This window comes from Gobio gobio, assembly GCF_949357685.1.
Source record: "Gobio gobio genome assembly, chromosome: 6".
NCBI classification, from domain to species: domain Eukaryota; kingdom Metazoa; phylum Chordata; class Actinopteri; order Cypriniformes; family Gobionidae; genus Gobio; species Gobio gobio.
Genome location: NC_137102.1, coordinates 13,335,780 through 13,353,129, shown reverse-complemented (window position 1 = coordinate 13,353,129; position 17,350 = coordinate 13,335,780). Strand labels below are relative to the sequence as shown.

General features: G+C 37.7%; 1 protein-coding gene across 1 annotated transcript in view; it reads left to right on the top strand.

Annotated features, from left to right (window-relative positions):
• The window catches only part of kcnh2a (potassium voltage-gated channel, subfamily H (eag-related), member 2a), a gene marked incomplete at both ends in the record, with an annotated part of 56,668 nt that overhangs the window by 6,759 nt on the left and 32,559 nt on the right, over nucleotides 1–17,350 (top strand). Inside the window, 3 exons of the mRNA XM_079820553.1 lie at nucleotides 12,968–13,135; nucleotides 14,175–14,597; nucleotides 14,827–15,038. Coding sequence (XP_079676679.1) covers nucleotides 12,968–13,135; nucleotides 14,175–14,597; nucleotides 14,827–15,038 — 803 coding nt within the window. The remainder of the gene's footprint in view (nucleotides 1–12,967; nucleotides 13,136–14,174; nucleotides 14,598–14,826; nucleotides 15,039–17,350) is intronic.

The window sequence follows — 17,350 nt, the reverse complement described above, 5'->3', positions numbered from 1 at the left end:
GAGAAGAGGACCAGACTTCACTGTGAAACCGAACGGTTTCCGAATGCAATCTTTAACAGTGGGCATGTTTTAAGCGCGGAACACACTTCAATCCGAGTTCCCACACCAACATCGATCAACTTGTATCACGAAATTCAAACAATAAATGCCGTTTTGATGCTCTTTAATGTGGCATCACTGATCACATCACAGTTTATGCGGCGGCGCGCGCGTGAACGCGATCATCTGTGAGCGCGATCGATCATCTCTTCCTTAAGAATAAACATGAATGAACATTTAAGGTGTGTTGAGGATACATTACAACTTACTGTCACGTATCATATGTGGTGTAATCGCTCAATCAGTGTTTAAGTGGCGAAAAGACATCAATATAACTGCTCTAAACTAACTTTAGCATCACATTTACCTCAGGAAGTCATTCAGTGTCCACAGAATTTTATTCACTATAGAGTAAATCAACTCTTTCACTAAATATATGCTCTATATTAGCCGTTATATTCATTATATTCTACTTAACCTGTTAATGATATCTTGATTATGTCATGTATGTTTAAATAAACCTGTCATGAAAATGACAGACACTGTGTATAAATGATTATATTTCAACAACGAATTGGATAAAAAACTATTTTATAATCAGATTTAGAAGTTATTGCAAAAACTGCCTTATGTGAAGTTTACATGTTTGCTTACTATGTTATTTGAGTGTTGATTATTAGACCTAATGCACCTGTTCTGAATGCACTTTCTTGTAGTAGTCAGAAAAATGTAAAATGCACTAGACCTAAATGCACTTTGTTTTTATGAGAGAACATTTAATTTTAAAACCTTTCTGTAGGCATGTACATTATTATTTAATGTACAAATGATCGGGATCAAGTTAAACATTTTAGTTTGAATTTTATTTTATACTGTGCATTATGCAATGTGCTAAATAAATATTGGCATCATTTGTAATTGATTTATTCTTTGAAACTTTAATATTAATTTATGCAATTGCAATGCCTTGATTTTAGTAACGTTAGTACACAGTCATAGCCATAAATGCAATGTTACTAATAATTGGCATAATTTCTTTCGGTGTTTCGGTTTTCGGCCTTGGTTTCCTCTTTTTCGGTTTCGGCCAAGAATTTTCATTTCGGTGCATCCCTAATAAAAGGATATAATATAAGAATATCCTGTAAGTTTCAGAGCTGAAAACTTCCTTGTTAGTCAAAGAAAAGCTTTTATTGACAGCTGGCTCAGCAAACGCTTGATCTGGGAATGTGCCTCCCTGTGACGTCAGAGTGTGGTGAAACACCGCCTTAACCAAAGAAGACGAACGCCTGATTCTGTAGCCCCACCCATGGCATGTTATAGATAAATAACATAGGCCTACATGGAGCTAAACTAGGGCTGTAATGATTTGACCAAAAATAAAAACCTCGATTAATTGAACATTTTACCTCGATTACGATTTCTTTTTTGCCCTCATAAGGTTTTTGAGTAAGTTCACTGATAAGGTTTTTACTGTAAATATTTTCTACCATTAAAAGGTGGATTTTTTTTTTCTAATGAAAAAGTGCATTTCTTTGTGATTTTAAAATACTTGAAGGAAACGGTTCACTTTCAGCAGTTATTGTCTATGGGGCAGATTTCTGCTTGTACATGAGATACAGATAAATTAACACAGTAGGCCTACATTACATTTATTTGAATGCATTAATGAGAGAGTGATGGTGTGTGTGTGAATTACTCATACCGTCTCTATTCATTATGAAGCTGTGGTTTGTACTTACTTCAAAGGTATTAAATGCCTATAACGGTTGAGTTTCAAAGCTACTTTAGTGACTTTATTTTGGTCACAGGACGGCATTGACGCTGCGTTTCTGCGCTCCTCTCTGCGCGCGATCTTCACATCATGTGCAAGCTTCTGTCTGAGTGTTCGTGAGTCACAATATATCGGGCATTAGTTCAACATAATACACATCTGATGGTCGAAACTCGCTTTTATGTTCAAACTGGCCTTACTGGCAGGCCTTAAAACCCATACAAATGACAATTGTGAGGACGCAGGTGAAAGTCATCTGCCTTCAGGGCACGCGCGCGTTGTCAGAGACGCGACATGGCTCGGCTTTGTGTCACAGAAAAAAGCTGAGCACTGAACGGATAAGTATTCCGTATTGTTGTTTTTGAATAGTGCACAATCGCTTTAAATGTTGAAACTGGCAAGCCTTTAAACGCATGTAGCCTACTTGACAAACTTTATGAGCACGAAAGTGAAAGCGATCTGGCTTCGGGGCTTGCACGCGCCGTCTGTGTGTGTGTGTGTGTGTGTCAGCGCGTAGGCTATAAGAACAGCTATTAACTTACCTATATAACTGTGTAAAACGTGTAGTTACTATAGTGATTCTGAGCATCTATAAGCACAGATAACTGCTCCTGCATCTCTCTGTGTGCCTGCAAACTGCACTTGATGTGACTGACGGGGCAGAGTCACGTGAAAACCGAAATAACCGACATGGGAAAAATACGTCTGTTAGAGGTTCTGAATGTCGGTTTCGATTATTTTTCGATTAATCGTACAGCCCTAAGCTAAACCGGAGCGAACTTCCAAGCAATAAACATGCTACATAAGCTTCATTCGGATTACAATATTATGGATGCATGGATGAACTTTATTTTTAATGAATATCCAGCTCATGTGGGGAAGATATTGTGCATTTGTTCCTTCATTTCACCACCGATTCGTTTGTAAACAAGAGACTGGATTTGCAGACAGGATGAGATTACATGAATGAATGAAGCAACACACTAATGTTTTTCATATGTGATAGTATTGCATTGTTACAGATAGTTTGATATCTATTGATTATGTGTACGTGTCTAACTGAACATAACTTAGCACGCTGTCACAGGCTGGAGAATCCTTTATTTGTGGTCTTTGTTGGTTCATTGTGCTGCAATTCGTGATCAGACTTGGACATATATGGGCCAGGGCTCGCAATGCCCAAATTCCCAGGGCTATGTGTTTTCCAGACGGGCTACCAATCACCGGCTATCTTAAATAGTGAAATAACATTCCTTTCTTGATGTGTGTTATTCACTCTCTTGACTTGATATTTGAAGGAAAAATACAATTGCGGAAGTTTTGATCATGCTGACTCTGCAGTGAGGCTTGTGCGTGCGTGTGTGTTAGTGATGCATGGTTCGCGGTTATATCCTCCGATTGGACAGGCCAAGTAATAAAAAATAACATTCCAATTAATCGCGGGTGGATGAGAGAGAAATCATTTAGTTTGTTTGATAAAGACATGAAACAGGCTCAAAACCAGGATAGAAAATAGCCTATTACTTATTCATTATGATGTTTTTGAATGTAAAAACCACGCAAACGTCATATGTTGACATCAGACAACAGTATACCTGTACATGTAAAACAAAAAAAAATGGCCACTTTTTGGGGGTGAGCAAAAACACAGTTTTTGTGTATGTCCCTTTAAATGCAAATAAGCTGTTGCTCCCTGCCTGTTCTTTCAACAAAACACAGTACAAGAAGTGTGCATTAAAGTCTTATCCATAAATTATGAATTACACAAAAACACTCCTTACAACTAACAGTAAACAAATATTTACAGACCTTATGCCTTTTCAGCAGGTGCTTGATAAACTAGTAAAATTTATATCTGTAAAACAACTCAGATAAACTATTATAAAGTGCGCACTCTCCCTTTCATTACTGCCGTGACCGCTCTGGAGAGTGTAAGCTGGATCACGAATAGTTAGTTCTGATCCATCCTTGAACTTTAACTTAGCAAAACCTGCCTTGAATGATCCCTCGTTCAGGCTATGGAGGAAAATAGCGAAAAATGGTGGAACGTGTACAACTCCCTGAGGGCGGAAACAATGCTAATACTGAACAGTCTGTCAGCGCCGTGGGTGGGAACATGCAGATTAAGGGGCGGTAATATTATAATAAGATCCCCATCCTACATCAGAAGGGGAGAGAAATGTGAACGGCTCATTTTTTCACATGCTTGTAGAAAAAGGCTTACCAAAACAAAGTTACTAGGTTATCCCTTTTCACGTTTTCTGGGTTGGTAGATGCACTGGGGACCACTTAAAGACAGAAAAAGTCCGATTTTTTTTTGTTGCATGCCTTCATGATGAGTTATTTATAGTAGAATTACCAAGCTGCTCTTTCTTAATATAATAAAACCGAATGGTGAGCACGAATGTCAAGCAAGGGCAAACTTTCCATCTGTTCCTTACAAAACACACACACAAAATTATATGACTTCAGAACATTCTGAAATATAGTGCATATAGCATAAGTTATTAGGACCATACCACTCTTTCGTTTTCCGTAATATCTGCGTTGGTTTCTATGGCAACAACTCTGCGTTAGTAGGCATACGCCAAAAACAACAACAGAAACATGGAGGAGTTTGCAATACAGTTGTTGTCTTATTTTCAACATGACAAAGTGTAGCTGTGTGTAGAATTGTAGGAGACTGGTATGCACGGCTTTATTCCGTGCTGTTGCCTTCGCCTGTTTCAAAATTCAACTTGTCTAAATTATATTGCAATTTTATGCTTGACTGACACTTTGCAACAACACATCCTTGTTTCTGCAGTCACTTGCATGTTAACAGCATGTTTCCTATAACAATGTCTGACATGTTTACTTTTTACGTGGTGTGAGAAAGTGACAAACCATGCGAAATCCGTTCAGAGTGGTCAGAATGAAACTGATTTCCAGATAAATGAATAGGATTTCAAACTACATAAGAATGTAGCTCAAAATAGATTGGATTTTTTGCCATTCACACTTGCTAAATACTGTATGATCAGATTCCAATCAGATATACACAAAAATGAGATTTGGACTCTGAACGAGGCTTAAGCCTTTGGTACCCATTCTCTTTCATTAAAGGTCTTTCACACTGAGCACAATTAAGCAGCGCAAATGTACGACGCAATAACACTCTTGAATTGAATCAATAGAATCGAATTCACACCGGTCGTGATCAATCGCGTCAAGTGATATTGGAATTGCAGAGAATATGGGAATTGATGGTGAGTTTAATATCTTATTAAAGCTGTAAGCACTGTAGATAGTTGTGTTTTTGGTGTAGTACCAAACTTTATTTATCTTCATTTACTGTTGTAAAATGTGCAAATGTGTTAAACCCAAGTGTGTTGGTGTGAAATGCATTCTCAGTCAGCGCTACCTAACATGCAGGCGTGAATTAGCTGAAGACGATCAGTCGTTTTGCGTTTGGTGTGAAAGCACCGTTCACCAGGAATACACTTTGCTTCATCGCGTCATGCTCAGTGTGAAAGAGCCTTAAGTTCTACAGGTTTCCAAAGACATGAAAGGATGACAGAATTGACTTTTTTTTTCAGGTGAAACATCGCTTTATAAGAGATAAAATAATCGAAACATTGAGCTGTAACAACAACATTTAATTCTAACAATGCAGAACTGCTGAATAATCAAACATTCTAAAACACGACCCATTTATGAGCGTAACTAGGAGAGGTCCAATGGAAAACCTCCATTCAAAGCACAAGACAGAGGATGACCCTGCTCATCAGTCTTCATATTCTGGTAATGGCCTCCTCTGCTATAATTAGACAGAGTAATGACTGAAACCATCTCTAGGAGTTAATTATTTAAATGTCCGTTCTTCATCCCTGAACTCCCATAGGAGATATCAGAAAGCCCTCCTCAGCGTTCAGCTGAGTTTGGAGTTTCTTACTTTTAAGATGCTGATAGACTTAATTGACTTTGTTTGTATGTTGCTAGCCTGATTTTGCAGTCGATATAACCACAGGATCAAAGTTAGAGTCAAACGTGCTAAATTCTTTACAAGTGAAAATGATCATATACACGTTTGTTATGTAATGTTATATGTTATGTGTTAATAGATCATCTCCTAATATCATCCTGTAGTCTAATTCTGTTTTATCTGTGTATTGTTTAGTTATGTGTTTAATTTGTTGTATTGAAGAGCATTGTCTTTGAAGCTTTTGTTTGTCCATTGATTTATTTGTTGTGTTTGCTTTGACGTGCCACTGGTTCAAAATTTCACTTTTCAAATTTTGAGGTATTTTCAGAGCTGACAGTGTAATATGAACTCTGTCAGGCTTCTGTAGTTTTTTTTTTCTGAGAAGAGCCAAGAATACGGCAGCAGTTCAACTCAGACCTCAGGCTATTATCTAAATTTGCATGCGGTTTGTTTTATTATGATATTCAAATCCTACGAGTAAATCGAGAGGGTAAGGAAGCACAAGGACACATACTGGCGATACAAAGCTGCCTTCTACATCGCTTTTTTATGGTATGCCCAACACGCATGAGATAAAGTTGCATGAGATCTATGACTTTAGAGTTCTGCAATTTTCTGCAGAATTTATATTCAACTCGTTCACAAAGTTCACAATTTGATGCTTTCTGTAGATGTGACATAGATAATGTAATGTATAGAAGTAAAGATATTTTTGCTTTCTTGGTGACACAGCAAGTAGAAGTGGCCTAATGGATATTGAAGTAATGATTCATTGACATGGAACCTGCATTTCAGGAAGTGAGACAAATGTTGGTTCACTGCAGGCTTTGACAGATTCAGTTCATTCCGTGGATTTGTCAATCTGTCTTAGTGCTCTTAGCTCTGTTTAGCTCATTTTACCATATTTAAAGGTACAGTATGTAAGTTTCGCTGATAGAGGCTGTTTATTCAAAACAAAGGTGTAGCTTGATGACGTTGTGAATGAGCATGGAATCATGGGAGTTGTAGTCTTGACTCTTCACCTCCACAGCCGATGGAAAGGAATCCGACAGACTCGGGCAGAAATCATGTTCATGAATGAGCGAATGTATTAAAGTTTTATTAAAGTTACGGTGGTATGAAGCAGGACACGGCGAGAGCCCTTGGGAGCGAATGCTAATGAGAGAGACCTGCGCAAAACACCGGTCTCTGAGCTTTTATTATGTTTATGCTGCAGTCGGCCACTTCCGCTCTTTTCGTTGCGTATATGAGGTAACAGTGCGGTTAAAACAATCATACTTAAATACATTTGAATGTGCTGAAAGATATAACGTTAATCTGTGTGTTCATTCTGTGGCTGGTATGAGACACTTTTTGCACTTTGCAGTAATCTAGATCGATATTAAAATATATCATATTAATAAAAACAGGATGACTAAATGACCGTTGCTAAATGACACAGCAATTCATTTTTAAATATATTTTATGATGGAGAAAGCTCTCTCTGACTATGCTATGCTAGCCACTTGACAAAATAGTGTTGTCTCGAAGGCATGGTAAAACCGTTACTCTCAGTGAATCAAAAAAACAAGTGATTCAAACAATAAGACTAACCATGTTGCGCTGTATAACAGTTATCAGTTTTCTGCTGATAAATGTATATCCAAACCAGAGCTTGACATTAACTTTTTTGCTCACCAGCCACTGTGGCTAGTGGTTATATGTAAATTACCACTGTAGACATCCAAATCAAGTCTACATGAAATGTATAACATGACAGGTCATCAACAGCTGTTTGTCTGAAAAAAATAAGATTTTTATTTTTTATCAGCTATGGCATATTTAAATCTAGCATATTTTGTTTTGAGTCCATACAGTAGCCTATTAATAAATATCCATATTTTCATGTGATTTGACAGTTTATATTTTATTAAATAAAAAAAAATCTAAAAGGTGTGCATCATACCTGACACCTAGATGAACACTTTACAGTTGGTTTTATGACTGTAAGCCATTCTCTTCTTGCTATTGAAATTAGAAACGTGTATACTTATGTCGGATGTTACTTTAGAGATGGTCCCTAAATTCGCAAATATTAGGGATGGGCGTTACCACTTATTTTGTTTTCGATATGACACCGATACTTTCAAGGCCAGTATCACCGATATCGATACGATACTTCTAAACTAGGGATGCACTGAATGTTCGGCAACCAAAATAAGTGAAAAGACAGAATAAATTTTACCAAACAATGAGGTTTTTGATGACGTGATCAAATATAGCAACCAGTGCGTGTGAGAGAGGCGCACGCGCTTCTAAATGCAGCAATGCAGCACATGTCGGCATTAAGCCTTGTTTATACTTTCGTCTGGCTCGGCAGCGCAAGCCTCCGCTGACTGTGCGCGCGCCTCGTCCACTTGGCACTCTGCGATGACGTCATTTTTGCAGCTCGCACCCTCGCGCTCGTGCGGACACGTCGAGTATAAACAAGGCTTAAAGAAGGCTTTAAAGTGTCCGAGAAAGACGCAGAAATGGCCGTTTGCAGACACTGTTCGGCTGAATTGTCTAAGCACCCTCAAATGCAAGCAAGAGCACCCTCAGTTGATACTGTAATAATATATTGGCAAATGCTCCAGTGCATATTTGTGTCTGTAGAACGTCAAATGTAAACGCCAAGTGTTTTGTTATTATTCAGCTTCGGCCAAGAATTTTCATTTCGGTGCATCCCTATTATAAACTGAACTTTTTAATTATTACATTTAATAAATTATTAAAATTACTAAGAGTAAAATGGATAAAGATACCCACTTAACATCATATTTGAAAGGTATTTTAACATTCAATATGCATTAATTGCAACTTATTAGATCATATTTTTGTTTACACATGGTTAAAATACGTTTACTTGTAGTGGTGTGACCCATAAAATGCAACCTTTTTATTCTGACATTATTTATATTAACATTAGTTACAGAATAGAACATGATCAATATCAACTTTTAACATTACATTTAAAGAGTGTAATTGCACTATGTAGGCTACAATTTCTATTTGTTTATTGTGAAATCACTCAAACATATGTTTTTTGTCTTCTGATGAGAATTGTTCTGGGCTGCGTTTCCAAAAACATCAATGGTTTAGTATGATAGTTTTGGGAAACGCAGCTCTGTTTGAATACAATGTCATCAGTGTTTGAATACAGTGTCATCTGTGATTGAATACAGTGTCATCTGTGATTGAATACAGTGTCATCTGTGAATGAAAACAGTGTCATCTGTGATTGACTGGTTCTGTCTTGCAGCATTTGCATGCGTTCAGATCATGGTTCAGATGAGCAGGAAAATAGTCCTATACTACACAACTATTCAGTAGCATAGGTTATTTGTATTGTATGCATAAAGTAATCTCTTTAAATAAACAAAATTACCAAAAAACATTAGTATCGATATTTTTATTTGAGTATCGATACTTTTCAATGCTCACATCAGTATCACATCAGTACTTCATATTGATACGCCCATCCCTAGCGAATATCAAACATCCAACGTCAAGCCAACTTTATGCCAGTCACACCAGGTGCTATGGTTCTGTTGGGATAATTGTTTGATACTATTTTCGCTGCTCTAATAGAACAAAAACAGTCAATTACAGTGTGATGAATGAATCTCCTACGTACATCGCACGCACATCTCTGCTTTGATGAAAGTGCAGATTTCAGTGAGTGAGAGCCGCTCTGAACAAAACTTTGGCGTTTCAGCGAATCTGATCGTCTCTCTGACGCAAGGACACAGTCCGTAACGCTGGTTAAAATAGCTGATTTCTCTGGATTTAAACGGAAACGTTTGGGATAATGAAAGTACACAGGTCAACAAAATATATAACATTGTTCCAGTGGTTTTTGGATATTTTAATCTAAAAATCTTACATATTGTGCCTTTAAATCAATTCTGTGAATTTTGAACTGTAAAAACACTGAAAAAAACCAACACACAGTGGCAAGAAAAAGTATGTGAACCACTTGAAGAATCTGTGAAAATATGAATAATTTTAACTAAATAAAAGAGATCATACAAAATGCATGTTATTTTTTATTTAGTACTGTCCTGAATAAGATATTTTACATAATATTTTTTACATATAGTCCAAAAGACAAAAAAAAGCTGAATTTATTAAAATAACCCCGTTCAAACGTTTATGAACCATTAATTCTCAATACTGTGTGTCGTTCCCTGGATCGGCTGTTTTTTTGTTTTTTGATGGCTGTTCATGAGTCCCTTTTTTGTCCTGAGCAGTTAAACTGCCCAATGTTCTTCAGAAAAATCCTCCAGGTCCTGCACATTCTTCAGTTTTCCAGCATCTTTTCCATATTTGAACCCTCTCCAGCAGTGACTGTATGATTTTGAGATCCATCTTTTCACACTGAGGACGATTGAGGGACTCAAACACAACTACTAAAAAAGGTTGAAACATTCACTGATGCTCCAGAAGGAAACACGATGCATTAAGAGCTGGGGGGTGAAAACTTACTGAATTTGAAGATCAAGGTAAATTGTACTCAATTTGTCTTCTGGGAAACATGCCAGTATCTTCTGCTGCTTCTGAAGGGCAGTACTAAATAAAATAAAAAAAGATATTTAAACAAAATAAGAAAAATTTGGACCTCTTCATCCTGCTCAAAAGTTTTCAGCCCCCGGCTCTTAATGCGTTATGTTTCCTTCTGGAGCATCAGTGAATGTTTCCATGTTTTTTAGTAGTTGTGTTTGAGTCCCTCAATTGTCCTCAGTGTGGAAAATCATACAGTCACTGCTGGAGAGGGTTCAAATATGCAAAAGATGCTGGAAAACTGAAGAATGTGGGAGGATTTTTCAGAAGAACATTGGGCAGTTTAACCTCTTAAGCTCTGGGACCATATTTGGGATTTGGATTTGGCCTACCCAAATTGAAAAGCTTCCCATACCCACATACAGTGGTCTAAATACACAATTGGGTGTCATTTTAAAGGAAACCCTTTGAAGTTTCATAAACCCCTGCTAAAAGTGATAAAAATGTAAGTATATGTTGTCTAAGCTGTAATAACCCCCCAAAAAAGAGACGCTTTTTTATTTTTTGGTTATAAATTCAGGTTTGAAATTGTGTAACTCAGTCCCTGTGTGCTCTAGCGCCCTGCAGATAAGCTATTACAGCTCAGACAACATATACTTACATGTTTATCACTTTTAGCAGTGTTTTATGTAACTTCAACGGGTTTCCTGTAAAATGACACCAACATTTTGAATTTTGACCACTGTATGTGGGTATGGGAAGCTTTACAATTTGGGTAGGCCAAATCCAGACGGAAATGGTACCAGAGTAATACATTTTAGTGTAAATAAGTTGCTTTGTGTAAAACAAATGCCAAAGTGATCCAGAAAGTAGAGACTCTAAGCTTTCAAATGGTACCACATATGAGGTCAGAGCTCCTCCACAGACATTTAAAATTGAAAGTATATACTTGACGATGTCATTCTGGACCAAGATGATGTCATTCCATTCCTGTACAGGGTCCGCAGAGTTTAAGTGGTTAACTGCTCAAGACAAACAAGGGAATCATGAACAACCATCACAAAACAAAACAAAAACAGCCGTGGATCATCCAGGGAACGACAAACAGTATTGAGAATTAATGGTTCATAAACTTTTGAACGGGGTTATTTTAATAAATTCAGCTATTTTTTTGTCTTGTGGACTATATGTAAAAAAAAAAAAGTAAAATATTTGATTCAGGACAGTACAAAAAACAAACAAAAAAAAAACATGCATTTTGTATGATCTCTTTTATTTAGTTAAAATTATTCACATTTTCACAGATTCTGCAAGTGGTTCACGTACTTCTTCTTGCCACTGTATTTTACATCAGGACACTAAATGCCTTCTTAATCTGCACATGATAAACCTTAGTGATAGACCAAGGCCACAAAAAGCATTTTACTGATCAATTAGTCTTTTCTCTCTATAACCACCACTTCCTATAAAGCGCCTTGTGGTTTTCTCATTGTAGTGGCTGGTTTTATGGAATATCTAACTGGAAGCACAGGAGGAAAATGATACAGTGCATCTAAACCCGCATCCCCATGACAGACAAGAGGATGTGATGGAGAGGAAGAGAAAGATGAGGGGGTGTGTCAGGCTTTAGAGCCACTAAATCCCATTATTAATTTCAGTTTTCTATGGTGCTTATGTTCTTATGAAAACAATACAATTTCCTCTGGTGGCATTAACCTCCCTCGTCCTAATAGCCGCCTCTGTCCTTGGTCCTGAAAAAGTCCAAATCTGTTTTAGTTTGGAAGGTTTGAAAATTATATTTTTCATGGATATAAACAGACATACCTTGGCATTTGCAAAATAGAGCACGAGTTTCTGTTTGCGGGCATCTCTTAAAAGGCTTGCATTTGCAAATTAGACCCATTGACCAGGTCACACCCTTTTGTTTTTCACTAGCAATGTTATATCTTGAGACATCTCAAATGCATTCATGGAGCACTTAACCTGTATAATAACACATCAGCATTTGTGCTCACCTGTATTGGTCTGGTATCTTAAACCCTGTGAAGATTATGACGCAGAAGATGTTAAGCAGCAGATGGTTATGCTTTCCATGACTGTGTTTTACAGTAGCAGATGCTGCTGGTATGAATGAAATGATTTACAGAGGAATAGAGAAGTGTGTTTCACTCTTTAATCCCTGAGAGATGGCACCGTGTTCCCGGTTCTATTGTCGTCCTGCCTGCCCTTGAGTTCATCTCTGTTGTGAACCACTCCTGGCCATCCATGCTGGCTCATCAGACTGGCACAGAGAGGGGCTGATTGGTTTGGCAGTGGGAGAGAGCAGGAACCACAGTGCCAATGTGGGATGGCTATCAGTTGCCACAGAGAACAGTCAGGGCTCAGGACATCTGCCAAGCTGGTTATCACAGACATTAACACAGACCTTTCATACTTAATAGCTGTAATAGCTTTTGTGGTGGACAAGTTGTGAAAAATAATAAACCCTCTTAAATACTTAAATATTGTCATCTGTCTGAATCAACTGTGTTTGGAATTTAACAGGATATATTGTTGTATGCTGCCCTCTAGTGGTGACCGAAACATACGAAGCGTTTTTTTTGTACTGCTTTCGAGGAGTGTGACCAAATGGCCATTATTGCAAATGTTCCGATTTCCCCCTCTCAATGCAGGTGTGTGTTTGCCCTGCTTTGTGGATGTGGTTCCAGTGAAGAATGAGGATGGTTTAGTCATCATGTTCATCCTGAACTTTGAGCTGGCAGATCAGCAGGACAGACCCCTTGACCCCTCACCGGACAGAGAGATCAACCACAAACTCACCATCCCCTGGCTCTCTAAAGGTACTCAGATCGGACTGACAGATTCATTACATTATATTGAATTTGGATTTTAGATTTGGTGTTGCTTCCTTGCATTGTAAAGAATGTGTCAATTATGTTCAGGAATCTTTGAAGATTTCAGATGCAAAAGCCTCTAAAAGCCACTTCGCTCAAAAATGAGATAACGATACTGACGGAATGCTCTCTGCATATAATATACATTCATAAAATACTTTAACTTTTAACCCACTAAATCCCAGCAGCCTCAGCCCATTCAGTAGTACCGGTACTTAGGTAGAAACCTATGCATAGAAGCCTGACAAAAATGCTTATTTTAAAGAAAAACTTAGAGGATTTTGCATCTGAAGTCTTAATTTTTTATTGTACAACTCGAAGGATTGTAAGTTTAACATTTTTTAATAATCAATGATATCCTTTCTTTACGTTTTCATGTCCGATAATGAAAATACCAAACCAGTTTTTTCTGGGGGTTTTTTTACAATACAATACAACAATAAAAACAGTCATTATAAATATTGTGAAGATGCATGAATATTTTAGTAATAAAATGAACAACAATTTTACTAGATATTTTGAGACTTTCTATTTATCTATCTGGCTGGCTAGTTGGCTTTTACTGAAAACGTTGAGTAATTTATGTAAACAAAAAGTTGCTTGTTCTGTGAACACCATTGTTTCCTGTTACACATACTGTTGCGTAATGGCATTGTTGCATGATTTTCTTTAGATACCCACCAAATGGTGGTATTTATTGGTTGACTTGACTATTGTCGTCATAATTATTAAATTTTTTTAATGGCAAAACATTTATATCTTTATAATATAATGGCATATTTATATGTTGCTTGCAAAACATTTTATGGTGTCAGAATACACACCTATTTTTAAATGACCATCAATGAAGATTAATTTAGGCTGTAGGAGGTTACAGCATAGTTATAGCATTTATGGGACCCAGTTCATGAGCTACCATTATTGTGTTTGAATCACGTAATGCAATGATCATCTGATAAAATACTTAATCTTACTATTTCCTCAGCAAGAAAACACAGACTCAGGCTGCTGCGCTCCCTGAGTGGCAGTAAGCAGTCTCTGCATGAAGATTCTGAAAAAGGCTACATGCAGCCGATGCCCCATATGGGCCATGAGTCTGTAGCCCTGGACAAACTGCTCTCCCTGCCTGAACGCTCTGCACTCGGGGGATCTCAGCTGTTATTTTGGGAAGATAAGACTCAAAATGAATCTGAAAGTGAGCCACGGCCATCAGAAGCATCCCCTCCCCTGCCTCAGGGCTTCTCCCAGTCCTCTCCGCGTCTGCACAACCTCACCTCTGAGGCCTCTCCGTCCAGCTGCAGCATGGCCCACAGCCGCTCCTGTGAGAGCCTGTGCGGCATGCGTCCTTCACCCTCCACCACTGACTTCAACTGGGACAGGAAGCTGCCCGTCAGACCCAGTAGCACAGGTGTTGAAAGAACCAATTGGCCAATTAGCTATTCTATTTTGCATTGGTATAAAAAGTGAAAGAGTGATATAAGATTTTAGCACCGACATGTTGTCATGTACAGCCCAATTAACAGTATAACAGTCATTATACAAGTATTCCAAAGAGCCATGTAATAATTGAAAACAAATACATGCAAAATATTAGATGATGAGATTAATTCGATCTTTGTTAATTTTTTCACTTATAGGCGCCATGCACCGCAAAGCCAGCTTACAGAATGCTACTTCTGACTCCGATCTCATACGTCTCCGTACCTCAGTTCGGGGTCCCCAAATATCACACAACTTAATGGATATGATGACGGACCCCTTAATCGCTGTTCCGCCCAGTGAGATGGACATCATCGCCCCCTGCAAACTAATAGACCGGACCCATAATGTGACGGAGAAGGTCACTCAGGTGAGGTTTTTCACTTTTGTAAGCAAAAAGCATTATGACTTATTAAAGGAACACATTTTCCAACTCCCCTACCCCTAGTTTTACCGTTTTCGAATCCATTCAGCAGATCTCCGGGTCTGGCGGTAGCACTTTTAGCATAGCTTAGCATAGATCATTGATTTTGATTAGACCGTTAGCATCTCGCTTAAAAAAAACAAAAAAAACAAGGATTTTCGATATTTTTCCTATTTAAAACTTTACTCTTCTTTAGTTACATTGTGTACATTGTGTACTGCTGCAGGCTCAATGATATTATTCAGCGCCTGAAAATAGGCTAACCCGTCAACATAACCAACGAGACCACCTGCTTGCACAGGGAGCGTGCTGGGGACTATTTTCAGACGCTGCGTAATATCATTGCGCTGCTGCACCCATGGTATGGCAGGAAAGTTCCTTGATTATTCCGCAGGAATGAGAGTATAGTTCCTAGCCATATCGGCCTAGAAAATCACAACTTTTCATTTTTCATCGGCCTTAGTACACAATGTAACTACAGAAGAGTCAAGTTTTAAATAGGAAAAATATCGAAACACTTTGGTAATTTTTTGAGCGAAATGCTAACGGTCTAATCAGATTCAATGATCTATGCTAAGCTATGCTAAAAGTGCTACCGCCAGACCCGGAGATTAGATTCGAAAATGGTAAAAATCAACTGGGAGTTGGAAAAATGTTCTATTTTCAAAAGAAAAGTGGAGTGTTCCTTTAAGAATGTGTTTTATTCGGAATGACTGAGAATGTGGTGTTTTAAACTGCTCAATGTCAAAAATTTGCAGGAATGTCAAATAATGATCTTTAATCCTGAAAATATCAGAGCACAACACTTGTCTGTGGTATGAACTTCTGTTCTGAGTATTGTTTTACTTATATTTATATTTTGGGTTTTTCAATAGCTATAGCGAGCTAACAAGGAAACGGACTGACGTAATAAACAAAATGAATAACGTGCGCAAATTAATCAAACCATGAAAAACCATAGAAACGAACTGAAAACTAGGACACAGAACTAAAACATGATAAACCCACCCAAAACAGAAACAAACCCAGATTATCCCTTACAGCTATGTCTGACTGATATATATAGGCTTATCACAACATATTAGGGCATTATTATTTCACCTTTTCTACCCTTATATGATGGAGTAGATCAAATTCAGCGTATGAAGCGATTGTGTCTCTTCAGAATATTTGGACTAAACCACTCAATTCATATGGATTGGTTTTACGATCTCTTTCTCAACTTTTTGAAGCGTCAAAGTGGTAGTTGCATAGCTGTCAATGGAGGGACAGAAAACTCTCAGATTTCATTAAAAACATCTTCATTTGTGTTCCGAAGATGAACGAAAGTCTTACAGGTTTGGAACGGCATGAGGGTGAGTAATTAATGACCGAATTTAAATTTTTGCGTGAACTATCCCTTTAAAGCCATTAATGCGTTATAAAGGTATTCATAATATATGTTATAATGTGTTATTATGCAACTTTTCATAAATAATTGTAGCTAAAGTTAAAAATGTATTATAATATTTGCAGATTTACATCTGAAATATGTTGTTTGCTATGCATCTTAATGCATTATTCTTTCATAAGGTGTGTTCAATGAATAGATAAGTATTATAATGTATTATAACTGTGGTTACAATTACTCATGAGACCATACAGTCCATTATAAGGTGCATTACAAGGCATAATTAATGCATTAACAATACTTTTATAATGCATTATATATAAAGGCTTTAAGCAAAGTGTTAAAAGCAGCGTTTCCCCTACAATGTATTCACAGCGGCGCAGCGCCGCCGCTGGATTTTCAGCGCCACTGCAAAATCTTCACATGATCAGTAATATCACATTCACTTACACACTGTACAAGAGAGAGAGATTGACGATGGCCAGAGAACTAAACAAAAATGTAGTTTGCTTACACCTACACAATATCACAGGGCTGTGATATTAATCTTATTTTATTTTCGCTTCCAAGTATTATAAAAAGAAGATATGAGGTAAAACTATTATAAACTATGCTCGCGCATCGTCTAGCACAACTTCCTTCCCTTCAGCGCGCGCTGTCATTTCTCCCCAACAAACATGCATTTAACGTCAGATTCAGCACAATCTGTGATTGTTGTCAAATGCACTCTCCACTTTGGCTAAATTGCAGAACGTGTTTGATGAAAATGAAAAGCACAATAATCCGCGCAATAGACGCTGTTTCCAAGTTCAAGGTGTGTGTGTGTGTGTGTGTGTGTGTACGTACGCTGCGAAACGGACCGATTTGC